Genomic DNA, 12,276 nt, shown 5'->3' with positions numbered 1-12,276 from the left:
TCAAAAAGAATGTGTTGGGACGGGGTTTCTGGAAAATTCTAGTTTTTGGTCCAACAGTCAAGAGGAAAACCATATTTTTCCAGGAGCCATGTGTCTCTCCAAAATGTTGTCAATTTTCCATCAATTGTTGAATGTTCTTCAAATCCAGAACCACAAAACAGGAGAAGCCCAAATTGATCACAGCACTTCATCCACTAAAAGTGTTTGTTTCTTGGACATTTGGTAGAAAAGCACAGAAGACTGAGGATCCTGTCAGATGACTGCTAGGTTTGGGTCTGGGTTACCTGAGTTGGGCTGTCCATGTTTGCCAGGCCGTGCCGACTCCCAGCCATCCACAGACTGGACCTCTAGAAGATATGAGCTTTTGGTCTCCCGGTCAAACTCAGCCTTTGTGTGGATGAAACCCAGCTCTGGGTCGATGCTGAAATACCGATAGTCCCCACTGCGATCTTCCAGGAGAGAGTAAGAGATCTACAAGGAGGGATATGAGGGGAAAATCATTAATAGAAATGATCAGACATTTACAGAATCATGACTTAACTGTGTCTAATTTAATAAAAAAGTCATTGAGGTAAACCAGTCTGACCTTGCCATTTGGACCCAAGTCGAGGTCGTTCGCTGAAACCTGGAAAACCAAAGTTCCTGATTTTGCTCCTTCAGTCACAGACGCTTCATAGATGGAGGAAGTAAAAAATGGGACGTTGTCGTTTACATCTGGAGATGGGGATAGATAAAGAATGCTAAGAAAACACCAAAACATATTCTGGTTTACAGATACATCTTTGTAGGAACCATATTTGCCCAAATGAGTCATTGTGCTGAACCAGGGTGGCCCAATATATCGATCAAAGACCGACATGTCAATCGCAAAGGAATCACTTGACTAACAGGCTGAACGGCCATCGAACATGCTCTGATATGTAGATACACTATTACCAAAAGTATTGTCTCACCGGCTTTGACATATGAACTGAAGCACCATCCCATTCCTAACCCATAGAGTTCAATATGATGTTGGTCCACCTTCTGCTGATATTCCAGCTTCAACTCCTCTGGGAACCACAAGGTTGAGGAGTGTTTCTAGGATTTTTTTTTACCATTCTTCCAGAAGCTCATTGTTCAGGTCACAAACTGATGTTGGTGGAGACGTCTCAGTCTCTGCTCTAACTCATCCCAAAGGTGTTCTATGGGGTTCAGGTCTGTCCAGTCCAGACTCTGTCCTCCATGTCTTTATAGACCTTGCTTTGTGCTCTGGTCAACAGTCATGTTGGAAGAGGAAGGCCCGCTCCAAACTGTTTCTACAAGGTTGGGAACATGGAATAGTCCAAAATGTTTCATTCAAAATTCCTTTCACTCGGACTAAGAGACCTGAAGAACAAACCCACACCATCATTCCTCCTCCACCAATTCAGTCTGAAATGTCCCGTTCTCCTGCAGCCTCCAAACCCAGACCGGTCCATCAGATTTCCAGATAGAGAAGTGTGACTCCTCCCTCCAGAGAGAGAGTCTCCACTGCTCTAGAGTCCAGTGGTGGCGTGCTTTACTCCACTGCATCCATGCTTTGCATTAATCTTGGTGATGCAGATGCTCGGACATGGAAACCCATTCCATGAAGCACTCTGTTTACACTACTCGGGTTGATCTGAAGGTTGGAGCTCTGTAGAGGTCGGTGACCTCTCTGCTCTCTGGCCTTCAGCAACCTCTGGCCTCTCTCCATCAGTTTACGTGGTCAACCACTTGGTGTCTGAGTTCCTGTTGTTCTAAACTCTTCCATGTTGTTCTGGTAGAGCTGACAGTTGACTGTGGAATATTTAGGACATTTGACGACTGGATTTGTTGCACATGTGGCGTCCTATGACAGTTCCAGTGGAATTCAATGAGCTCGAACCATTCTTTCGCAGATGTTTGTAAAAACAGTCCGCATGTCTGAGTGCTGGATTTTTACACCTGTGGTCAAGAGATTAGGACAACAGATTCTGGTCATATGGATGGGTGAACCAATACTTTTGGTATATATATACACAGTCAGACTGAACGGTCAACTAAACATCCTCTGATACGTAGATTTTTTGGAGCTTTCAAAGGTAGCTTTTAGGTTTAAAGGTGCGGGCACCCCTAAACAACATCCATCATCAATAGGAGAGAGCTGGTTTTATCTCCAAAATGACTTTTTTCCACATAGTTGGAGGAAAATTAAACAACAATTTGGATAGATTTCCTCAGAGGATGAACTGAAGGGTTTGGTTTTGACTTTACACTGAGCTCCACAAAAATGGTTGGAAAACGTCTCATCGGTGACTGTGTTGTAGTCCGAAGCTTGTTCTTTTTTTACATTGTGTGGACACACATCTATTATTGCCGTCGTTCTTCTATACCCAGTAACACATTTAAAAGCAAACATTTTTTTAATGTTTTCTTTATTGAAACCGTGAAGCCGGTTTGTCCGGATTGGATCTGGGACTCGCCGCTCTTGTCCGCTCAGGCTGCAAATTGCTTGACTGCAGTGACCAACGGAACCAGCGGCCCATCTCTAATTCTAAACATGTGTGCTCTCTTAACACTCACACCACCACCGACTAAAGTGATCCTAAATGCTGAGGCTCATGTAAATCCACCACATCAATACGCAGGAATTTAATCCATTTGCGACAAAGAAAAAAAGCATCTCAGCATCTGAAGGACGGATCTTATTTTTTTTTAGTTTACTAAATAAACACTCAGAATCTAAATGTCCTCATGCTTTCTTTTGTTTTATGAAGGAAACGGGCAGACTCGGCACAGATCAGAGCTTTTATGCTGCTTTACTAACATTAAACAGCTGAGGCCATGACTATGGGAACAAACAGGAAGGACGATTGTATGTAATGAGAAAAATAAACCTGTTTTCCACATCAAGATATGGTTTAGAACTGGGTTATACAAACAAACAAAGAGAAAATGTCCAAAAGAGGTTTGCATTAATTTTACTGTGAAATTTCAATCATAAAGTATCTGAGTGTCAAGTAGTGATTAGATAGCATACGGCAACAGCTTTTTTTTTTTTTTTTTACGTTTTTACAACTGTAAAAAAAAAAAGGTTACTTTTGGCTCAAACATGAAAGCTGGTTGTAAATGAATCATTGGCTTCCAAATATTTCTCATTATGGTTCGTTTATTTGAGTGTAGTTTTTATTAACCTTCATCAACAGCCTGCTAAATATTCATCATCTTTTCTTGGCATTAGAGTAAAGTTTAGGTCCCAAATTGACTGAATGAGTGAGTCAGACCTAAATAGATTCCCAAATCTAAAAACGTATTGATCTGCTGCTTTGTAGTGAAGAGCGTCTTTGCCAAAAAAAAAAACAAAATCAGGAGACAGTTTTTGAAAGAGAATTACAGCCGACTTTGAAGAGAGTACTTCAAGAGAACAGCAGAGTTTTAGACGCTGCAGCATTGCAGATGGATCAGGTAAAGACCAGCCAGGTACCAGAGAAATACCAGCGGATTTAAGTTCGTTTAGGAATGCTGATGGAAGCTGCGTCACAGAAAGACTTCAGACTGTGCAAGACATCAAATGTGATGTTACTCCGTGTGTCCTCTTCCTCTTTCTCTGCCTTTGAGCAAATGTCTTAATCCATGAATAAGAAATGGGGTTTTAATCCATTACACTCCTCCCTCCTGTCCTTAGCTTTCCCGCTTCTGGGAAAGCCAAAAAAAAAAAAAGCTTTCCTGTGAACTTGTGGGGGGAGTAAAGAGACGGACAGCTAGAAAAGGAAAGGCTCTGACAATTAATTATTTCTAACTGGATTAAGTAGTTTCTGGATTATAGAAGTGTGTGTTCGTGATGAGAGGGAATTACACAAGTGGAGATAACACGACGAAAACACCACTGGCCGGGTTACCAACAGCTGAGCACTCATTTCAGAGAAATTATGAAATAAATTCAGAGTTTGACTGCAAAAAATACCTTTCTGGTCTTAAACACACATGTATGTTTTTATTATTTATTACAAACATTTAATTAACTAGTAAAAGTCCCATTGAGATTACCAATCTTGATCAATCAATACAAATAACTAACCTAACCCAGTTCCGGTTCCACATCCAAGGGTTAGGGACCAGCCAGTAAGTCAATTAACAACGGGTTGGAGACATCCAAAACGTCAAAAAATACCCTGGAGGGGGTCCAAACGACGAATTGGGAGTGAGAATGTGTAGCAACTACATTGAGCCAATCGTGGTTTAATTATTCACATTGATCTAAACTGATCGTATGGATCATGTCAGGACTCAGAGCTCTGACTCCCCCTCTGGTCACCGGCGGGGGAGTCAGTCGTCTCCAGAGTTCTATCCCACCTGACTCCAATCTGACAATCCCTCACCTGTTCTTTAACCCTAGAGCACTACTACGGGTGATTTTCACCTGAGCAAAGTATTTACATGATTTTCAATGTATTGCATTTTTCTGAGTCATGGGTCTCTGGGTAAAGTCATACATGTCCCAGGATTGTGTGCACCAAAGACCAAATCTCCAGTATCGTTATTTTTTTTAGGATTTTTTTGTTCTCAGATTCCTAATTTTTCTATTTTTAGGATCTCCCTATGTTTTTTTTTTTTGTCTTACATAAACCACTGTTCAAAATAAAAGAGAGCTATTCTAATTTATCAGGTGTTGTCATATCTTCATGTATTTTTTACGACAAAATACTTCTTATTGGGTACATTATATCGGCTAAAAATTACCCAGCAAAAGTGACTTTTTATAGCGAAAGTTTTCCAGGGTTAAGCAGCACAAAGAGCCTCACTCAGTGCGAAGTATTGTTTGTGCCACTCTGCCTGCATTACTGAGCGTTTCTATTTGGACCAGATCTTGTTTCTGACTCTGCTTCCTCTCTGGTAGCTTGGTGCCTCCCCTGACCTTCGCCTTGACATCATGCTCGTGATTGACGTCTGCCTGTCTGACCCTGATTTAGCTTTGTGGACTTTCAGCTGTGCTTCGTTCCTGTCTGAACTAATAAACCTGCTGCACGTGGAACTGGCTGTCTGCCTGTTTCTGACAGATCATCAGGGAAATTTATTGAATTTAACGTTGAGTTGAAAGGCTGATTTGATTTCAGTGACTTTTGATGTGTTTTTATTGGGTCACTTCTTAATTTATTCTTTTCACATTTAAGGGTTTGATACAGTGTTCCTGTTCTAACATAATGATCCCTATATTGTGCAGTTTCTAGCTAAAGCTTTAGTCACATGTACTCGCACAGGAACTCCGGGGTTTTGGATGTCCGCGTCCGTGGAGAGTCGTAGAGAGGAGTGGCTGCGTCTTTAGGGGAGGACAGGTGTGTCTTAAGATTTGTATGTCTATTTTAAGGGATGTCATGAAAACGGGACGTTGTATGTTGTTGTATGTGTGGTAAGTCTATCGTGAAGTATCCATAAGGCTAATGGAAGTTGGACGCTCTTATAACCTAGAGGTGTTCACTGCAACCTGTCATTCGCAGTATGCAAAAAATGTGCATGAATATTTTCACTCTACGGGTTCACCGAGCGGTCCACAACCTTGATATTTTATGTGGGTCACTCATGCGAATCATGCAGATTCTCCTGCTGACAGCCCGTATCTACTCGTAAGGGCATCTGGAACTGAAGCTTACGCAGCTGCAAAAGTCGATGAGAAGTTTCTAACATGTGACTGAAAATATCAACTAACGTGTTGGTGAGAAAAGATCAGATCTCGTCTTTCTGAGCCGCTCTGCAGACTTTGATGTTGCTCTGAGGTCCGTGTGATGCTGAAATGTTAGTCAAAGTTCAACTTTAGCTTTAAGATAAGAGGTCTCACTTGTTTTTTTTTTACCCTGCTGAAGTGTGGTGTCAGAGGCCGCTCACCTGAAAACATCTCTGCACTGAAAGTGCTTACCGTGGACACTGAAAGCATGTCTCTCTGCAGCACAGACTAAAAAAAACTGTTGGATGTCAGATTCATGAATAAAGGTTACACACACATAATAATAATAATAATAATAATGACTAAAATGTGCACAATTCTGCATCACTTTAACCAAACTTACAGACATTTTCTGAAGCAGTTCAAATCAAGATGAGGTGAAATAGAAATAGACGTGAAAAGAAATATAGTGGCTTAATTAAAATCTAATCAGACAAACATCATTCTCAGCATGTGTGAAAGCTGAGAGCTGAAGATGCAGAAGAATGCACATTTAAGACAGTAACAAAAACATTCAGTTGTTGACTTAATGCTACATTTAATGAAGTTAAAAACAGACAAACACAGGTAAGTCTTGCAAAGAAATGGTAAAAACCTGCTGATTTAAATGATAGAGGCTAAATTAAATGAAAAAAAAAAAAAGTTGAGTTTTGTTTAAAAAATTAGGGAAAGAAATTCTGCAAAACAGCCAAAAGATGAAATCAGACAAATAAAGAGTATATTTTGTAAATAATATATTAACGAAGTGTAATTATTTAGTATTAACCCTTTAACTACCCCCCCCCCCAAAAGAGGAAGAAAAAAAAAAAGAAACACAAAAAAAAAAAAAATTTTCTACTGCTTATTGCCTTGGTATGGAACACCTAAATCAAGGTGTAAAAAAAAAAAACTAAAGTAAGAAAAAGAAATTCTCTAAATACTTAGGGGCTCGATAAAAAAAGAAGTAAGAAATAAAGTTCTAGTTACTAACATAACCTTATTTTTCTAAAAAAATTTAAGTAAAACTTTTTTTTTTTTTTTTGGCTAAAAACTGATGCACACTAGATAATAAAATATGCGCACCAGCTACTATTTGGTGTGCATGCGTTACTAACCAGAATTATTTTTTTAATTATTTTATTTATTTTTTTTTTGGAAAAAAATAAAAAAATAATTCTTCAAGCACCCTTTAAAGGCTTTGGGGTGTAATACACACAATCAACATTTAACAAATAAAAATATGTTTTCTAAATGTTTCTCATCATTTAGTTGAGCAGGCAGTTAAAGGGTTAATAAACATTAACATGTTTTATTTATTTATTTTAATTATTAATTGCGTGTGTTGATGTGTTGACATCCCTGCTATACTCATTTAAATTAGGACAACGCATCATTTTTTAACACAGCGATAACATGAATACGCCACTACAGCACATCCAGACGTTGGGCAGATTGAGAGATAAGAAGCAATGATAAAGGGGTAGAGTTTATACTACAGCATAGAGTAGATATGTGCACAAAACTTCAACTATTAAAAAAAAAAAAAAACTCTAGAATGAATGCACCTCATTATATGAGTTCATGTCTAGTTTGTTTTAAATCTGGTATATTTTTACAGTTTCTGACAGTGGACTCCAAAATGTTGCACCTCTGATGGACACCACTATTTCAAAACAATATTCTTTTTTTATTTTCTGATTTTAATTCAAGTCTTTGCTTGTTTTTATTTGCTGTAATTTGCTGATTTCCATGTACCGGTAGTTGTGATGACTCATACTTTCATAAAGTTTCTTCCTTTTTGCTCACGGATGCATTTCGAAACCAACAGCTTTTCCTGAACCCTGTGATCAAGTTTTCAGGCAGCTGAGGACTTTCACATCAGTCAGGCGGCTCCTCTGTCAGAACACGGATGGTTCTGAATTTAAAAACGCCTCGCCCTTTTCTCTCTTTTTTTTTGAAAATATTTCTTTAAAGTTACAAACGTATGTTTTAAAGAAGATCAAGGCTTCTCGTGTCCTGAAATGTCTGTCCGTCAGAAGTCTCCGTGTCTCTGGACTCTGAAGTTTTCTTCTGGCAGTCCAAAGAAAGTTGGTTTTCACTTGAAACAAGGATCCTCGGTCAGTCTTTGATTCACATAAACAGATTCAGTTCAAAGAAGATGGAAAAACAGTTTTTTTGTTAAGTGCCATTTACTGTCCCAACATGAACCAAGTACTTTCTAAATGAACTCTTTTGGTGCTAAATTCAAGTTTTAAACTTCTAGAAAAAGAATATCTGGCCTTCTCCAATCTGAGAAGGTAAAGTAGAAGATGATGCTCACCTGTGACATTGACGAAGACTGTGGTGAAGGCGGCCAGAGGAACGGCGGCGACGTTCTGGGCGCGGACCCTCAGGATGAAGTTCTTGGTGGTTTCATAGTCCAGAGGCTCAGCCACCAAGATAGACGCTGACCCGTCCTCTCGGTTTGGGGTCAGGTAGAACCGAACGGGCATGTTGGTCTCCGGAACCATCCCGTCCTCCAAGTTGTAGGTAACTCTGGGATCTCCAAGCAGGGATGTGGCTTTGATGGTCTTTTTAGGACAAAGATGGAAGAAGACGTTTGAGGTTCAGGTTTAATGTCATCTAATACTTCTTTCTTTTTTTGCATATTTATTTATTTATTTATTCAATCAATCATGTTTGCATAATTCGTAAATGTTTCAAAGCTCAGAAGAACTGACTCTATATAAATGAAAAAAGGGATTAAACCTAATGAACACATTTGGAGTTTCCCAGCATGAAATGTTTGTTTAAAGTCACAAGACAAAATTAACACAACAAGGTCAACCCAAGATTTTTGAGTTTTAACCCTTTAAAACCCACTATGTCAAAGATTTAATCCATTTTTTTAAATAAAATATTTTAAAACCTTAAATGAAATTAAAAAAAAAGTCTGTAAGCGTTTCTTTTTTAGTGAGATATAGATAATATCAATTATGATACAATGGGTGATTTGGTAAGTTTTTGCTCACAATATGTTATTTTAAGAGACAAAAATATTAACAGAAAAAAAAAACGCCTGTGACAAATTTAATCCACATTTTTAACAATCTGTAACTGTAATATAAAGAATTAACTATCAACAAACGTATTCTTTCAGCAAATAGTCGTTTCAAACAGAGTAACAACAGATGAGTTTTTCTCAACATAAAGTTTTGAAAATTAACAAAATGTTTCCAGCCAAAAGTCTTCTTAGGTTTTAACGACGAAAAAGCAGAAGTGATGCTCCTGTGAGCCCTCCACAGTGGAGCCGGGTCCCTTGGTTCCACATTTCAAACAGTCCTTGTTTCAAAATGGACAATGACGTCAAACTCAGCTTCTTTACTGTCCATTTTTTTTTTAAAAACTTCTTAAAAAATATTTTTTCCCCAGGCCTTTGACACGGGACGAGACTCTATTCTGCTGTTGTGTTTTACTGTTTTATTGTTCAGATTTGCTTTTATCTAATTAATTAGAACTTAAACTTAAAAATGAAAAGGTAGCACAACAGTTAGTATAAATAGTTAATTGAGCTTCATTGTCTTAGAAAATATTCATAAAAAATAAAATCACATTCAAAATAAAACATAAATAAGATTCCTATATTTTCCAAAACATAAATAAAATAAAAACAGAGTAAATAATCTTCTGCTTTGCTCTGCAAACTAAAATATCACTTTTGATAAAAAAAAAGCTCTTGATCAGCCCTAAAACGAAAGTGGATCGGACCGTCTTCGTGGACCATTTCTCATTTCATCTTGTAAATGTAAGTTCAGACACATGTTTTTCCCACTTTTATTAAGTTACACTTTTCAAAAGGAGAGATGAGTTGAAGAAACACATTTCTCAAAGCGACTTTGACTTTCATCCAGCAGGATATCTACATGTTTTCAATTATCAGCCTGACAGCTGAAGAACAAAATGCTCGGCGGCAGCAGTGACCATCAGAACCGAGGCCCGCCGCTCGGCTGCAGCTACTCCAATGAAAGAAAGCTTTATAGCTCCTAAATAATAAAGAGCCAGATATTAGAACGCCTCAGACAAGAAGCAACAAATATCCTGTGGGATCAAAGGGGAGGCGCGCTCTGATCTTTATCCCGCTCTCACCCTTGACTAATTATGTCGAGGCTTTTCAACACATGAAACTGGACACAACGCAATTAAAATCAGAAATACCATCCTGGGCCTGGTGCATTCTGTCTGTTTGTGACCTGGCAGTGCCCGTCCAACCTGCAGAGCGGAGTGGCAGCAATAATGAGGCGTCCATGGGGAGCTGGCGAACATGTCGGACTCCTTTATGTGCTTATCCGGCCCATAAAGCCCTCAAACGTCTGCGACGGACATGCGGTTAACAACCACCTCCATTAATGCAAAGTACTTTGGAGACTGCCGTCTTTCTTCTGCCCTTCATCAGCGTCTCTCGCAAACACAATTAGGCGCACACATCCCCGTTTGAAAGTGCTCTCCTCTGCCTGCTCATTTTCATCACTGGAGTTCAAATATTCATCAGTGGCTCTGATGAACTTTACAACCTGCTGTGGGTTAGTGGAAAACACGGCGCCGAAACCTAATGAAAAATAAGTCAATGAATTTAGGAAACTTTTTAATCCAGCGCTGGGGAATGTGGATCTGCAGATCTCCCGCCGGGGATTTCACAAAAACCGCATAATAAATACCGAAAATGAGTTAGTTTCCACCAAACTGAAAGAATTCGAGCTGCAGCTGGCTTTACGGATGGATAGGTGACCTCTACCAAAGATCAAAGTCGTCTGTGAATACACATTTTTATCTATGGGCATGCTGCGGGTGACAGGTTGTAGTGAACATTTATCTTGTGGACTGTGCGGAACCCATTAGTGCTGTTCAGGTGATAACACAGGCTGTTAACCCAAATCTGAACTCCTCCTCTACCCCTACAGCTTCTCCCTACCCCCCAACTGTAGAGGCGTTTAAAGCTTTAGTGTCTGAACTTGTGTTTTTAGGGAGGTCGGTAGGGAGGTCTTCACGTGGGTGTCCTCCGACGCACAGAAGTTTACATTTTAATCTAAGTCATGACCTGTTTGTTATTGAACTGTTGTTTCAAAGTTATACAACCGTTATGGAGCACATGACAGCATCCGTACAACTTCTGTTAGGCTTACAAATACTCCACAATGGACAACAAATGTTAATGGTACGGTCCATTTACATGAAGGTCTAGAAGGGAACTTCTAGAGCAGAGGTCGGCAACCTTTAACGGTAAAAAAGCCATTTGGATTAGTTTTCTACTGATCAAAATCTAGAGGGAGTAGCATAGATTTACTTTAGCCTTTAAGACATTTTGATAATTCATTACCATTTAAAAAATATGAATTATTCCAATGTTTTGGCATGATCAAAAGCAAAAATATAAAAAGAAACTAGCATCTCTCAAAGTGTTTTTTATATATATATATTTTTATTTTTACCTTTTACCTTAGTAGATGCCAAATTAGCCAAAAAGCTAGCTCTTTGCTTAATTACTAGCTAAACTCCAAAATAGACTATCATTCCTCAGTAAACTAAATTGGTCAAAAATGTTAGCCTGTTGCTAAAAAAGAAGCTAAACTCTAAAGTAGCCTAAAAAATCTCAGCAGATAACAAATTAGCCAAAAACTTGAGCTTATCGCTACATTTTTTAGCTAACTCAGTAGAGGCCAAATTAGGAAAAAAAAAAAAAGCTAACTTGTTGCTTAATTACTAGCTATACTCCAAAATAGCCTAAAATTCCTAATAAAACAAAATTACATAAATGAAAAAAGTTTTAAAAAATACTATTATTTTATTTTTCTTCAGCCAGAGAGCCACCACAGAGATGTTAAAGAGCCACAGGTGGCTCTGGAGCTGCAGGTTGAACAAAGTTCTGTTGAGACTCAAAGCTGTTCAGATAACTTCTCAGATCGTGACCACGCTGGATGATGACAGGAAAATCTGGTGAAGACTTTTAAGAAATCTTAACCATATATATATATATATATATATATATATATATATATATGTGTGTGTATTACGGTTGTTTTGCGAGTTGGTTTGAGTTTTGACACAAAATGAGCATAAAATGTTTCTTTGCAAAAGATTTTAAGTTACTTTAAAATGAATTTAAAGTAGGGTCGTACATGTTGACGGATTAACCCAAGCGACTACAAAATTATGATTAACTCGTTAATATTTATTAACACAAATTAATCGCAGCTTTCGGAGCAGCAGTCGTCCTCTTTCTCTAAGCGGTTCAGTCACCCACAGTGTGCACTGAAACACTTCATTGGGTTCTTTTCCCACTTATACCATATTTACAAAATAAATAAATATTCAATCTGCTTTTAGTACTTTAATCTGATTATTTTTTGGTTTATATATATATTTTTTTTTACAAAAAAGGACTATTTGATCCATGGTACAACGCCTTGTCATCTCATATAAATTTTATTCTGTGATTATTGGGGTGAGATTATATAAGTTCGGTTCCTCCCACTCCTTTTCAGGCAATCACATTCAATGCAATGTGTTTGTTTTTCATGTATTATTCCTGATTGCTTGAAATAAACCATTTCATTCATTCA

At 38.3% G+C, this 12,276-nt stretch overlaps 1 protein-coding gene across 4 annotated transcripts in view; it reads right to left on the bottom strand.

Annotated features, from left to right (window-relative positions):
• Positions 1 to 12,276, bottom strand: part of si:ch211-186j3.6 (neural-cadherin) — a 482,505-nt gene that overhangs the window by 197,723 nt on the left and 272,506 nt on the right. For all 4 annotated transcript variants that reach the window (XM_036211377.1, XM_024294975.2, XM_036211378.1 and 1 more), the window contains 3 exons: positions 8,001 to 8,250; positions 587 to 714; positions 285 to 471 (listed from right to left, as the gene is read on the bottom strand). In XM_036211377.1, the coding sequence (XP_036067270.1) occupies positions 285 to 471; positions 587 to 714; positions 8,001 to 8,250 (565 nt within the window). The remainder of the gene's footprint in view (positions 1 to 284; positions 472 to 586; positions 715 to 8,000; positions 8,251 to 12,276) is intronic.

The sequence above is a fragment of the Oryzias melastigma genome, linkage group LG3, assembly GCF_002922805.2.
Source record: "Oryzias melastigma strain HK-1 linkage group LG3, ASM292280v2, whole genome shotgun sequence".
Classification (NCBI taxonomy): Eukaryota; Metazoa; Chordata; class Actinopteri; order Beloniformes; family Adrianichthyidae; genus Oryzias; species Oryzias melastigma.
Note: the sequence above shows the minus strand (reverse complement) of the source record. Positions and strands in the feature narration are given on the sequence as shown.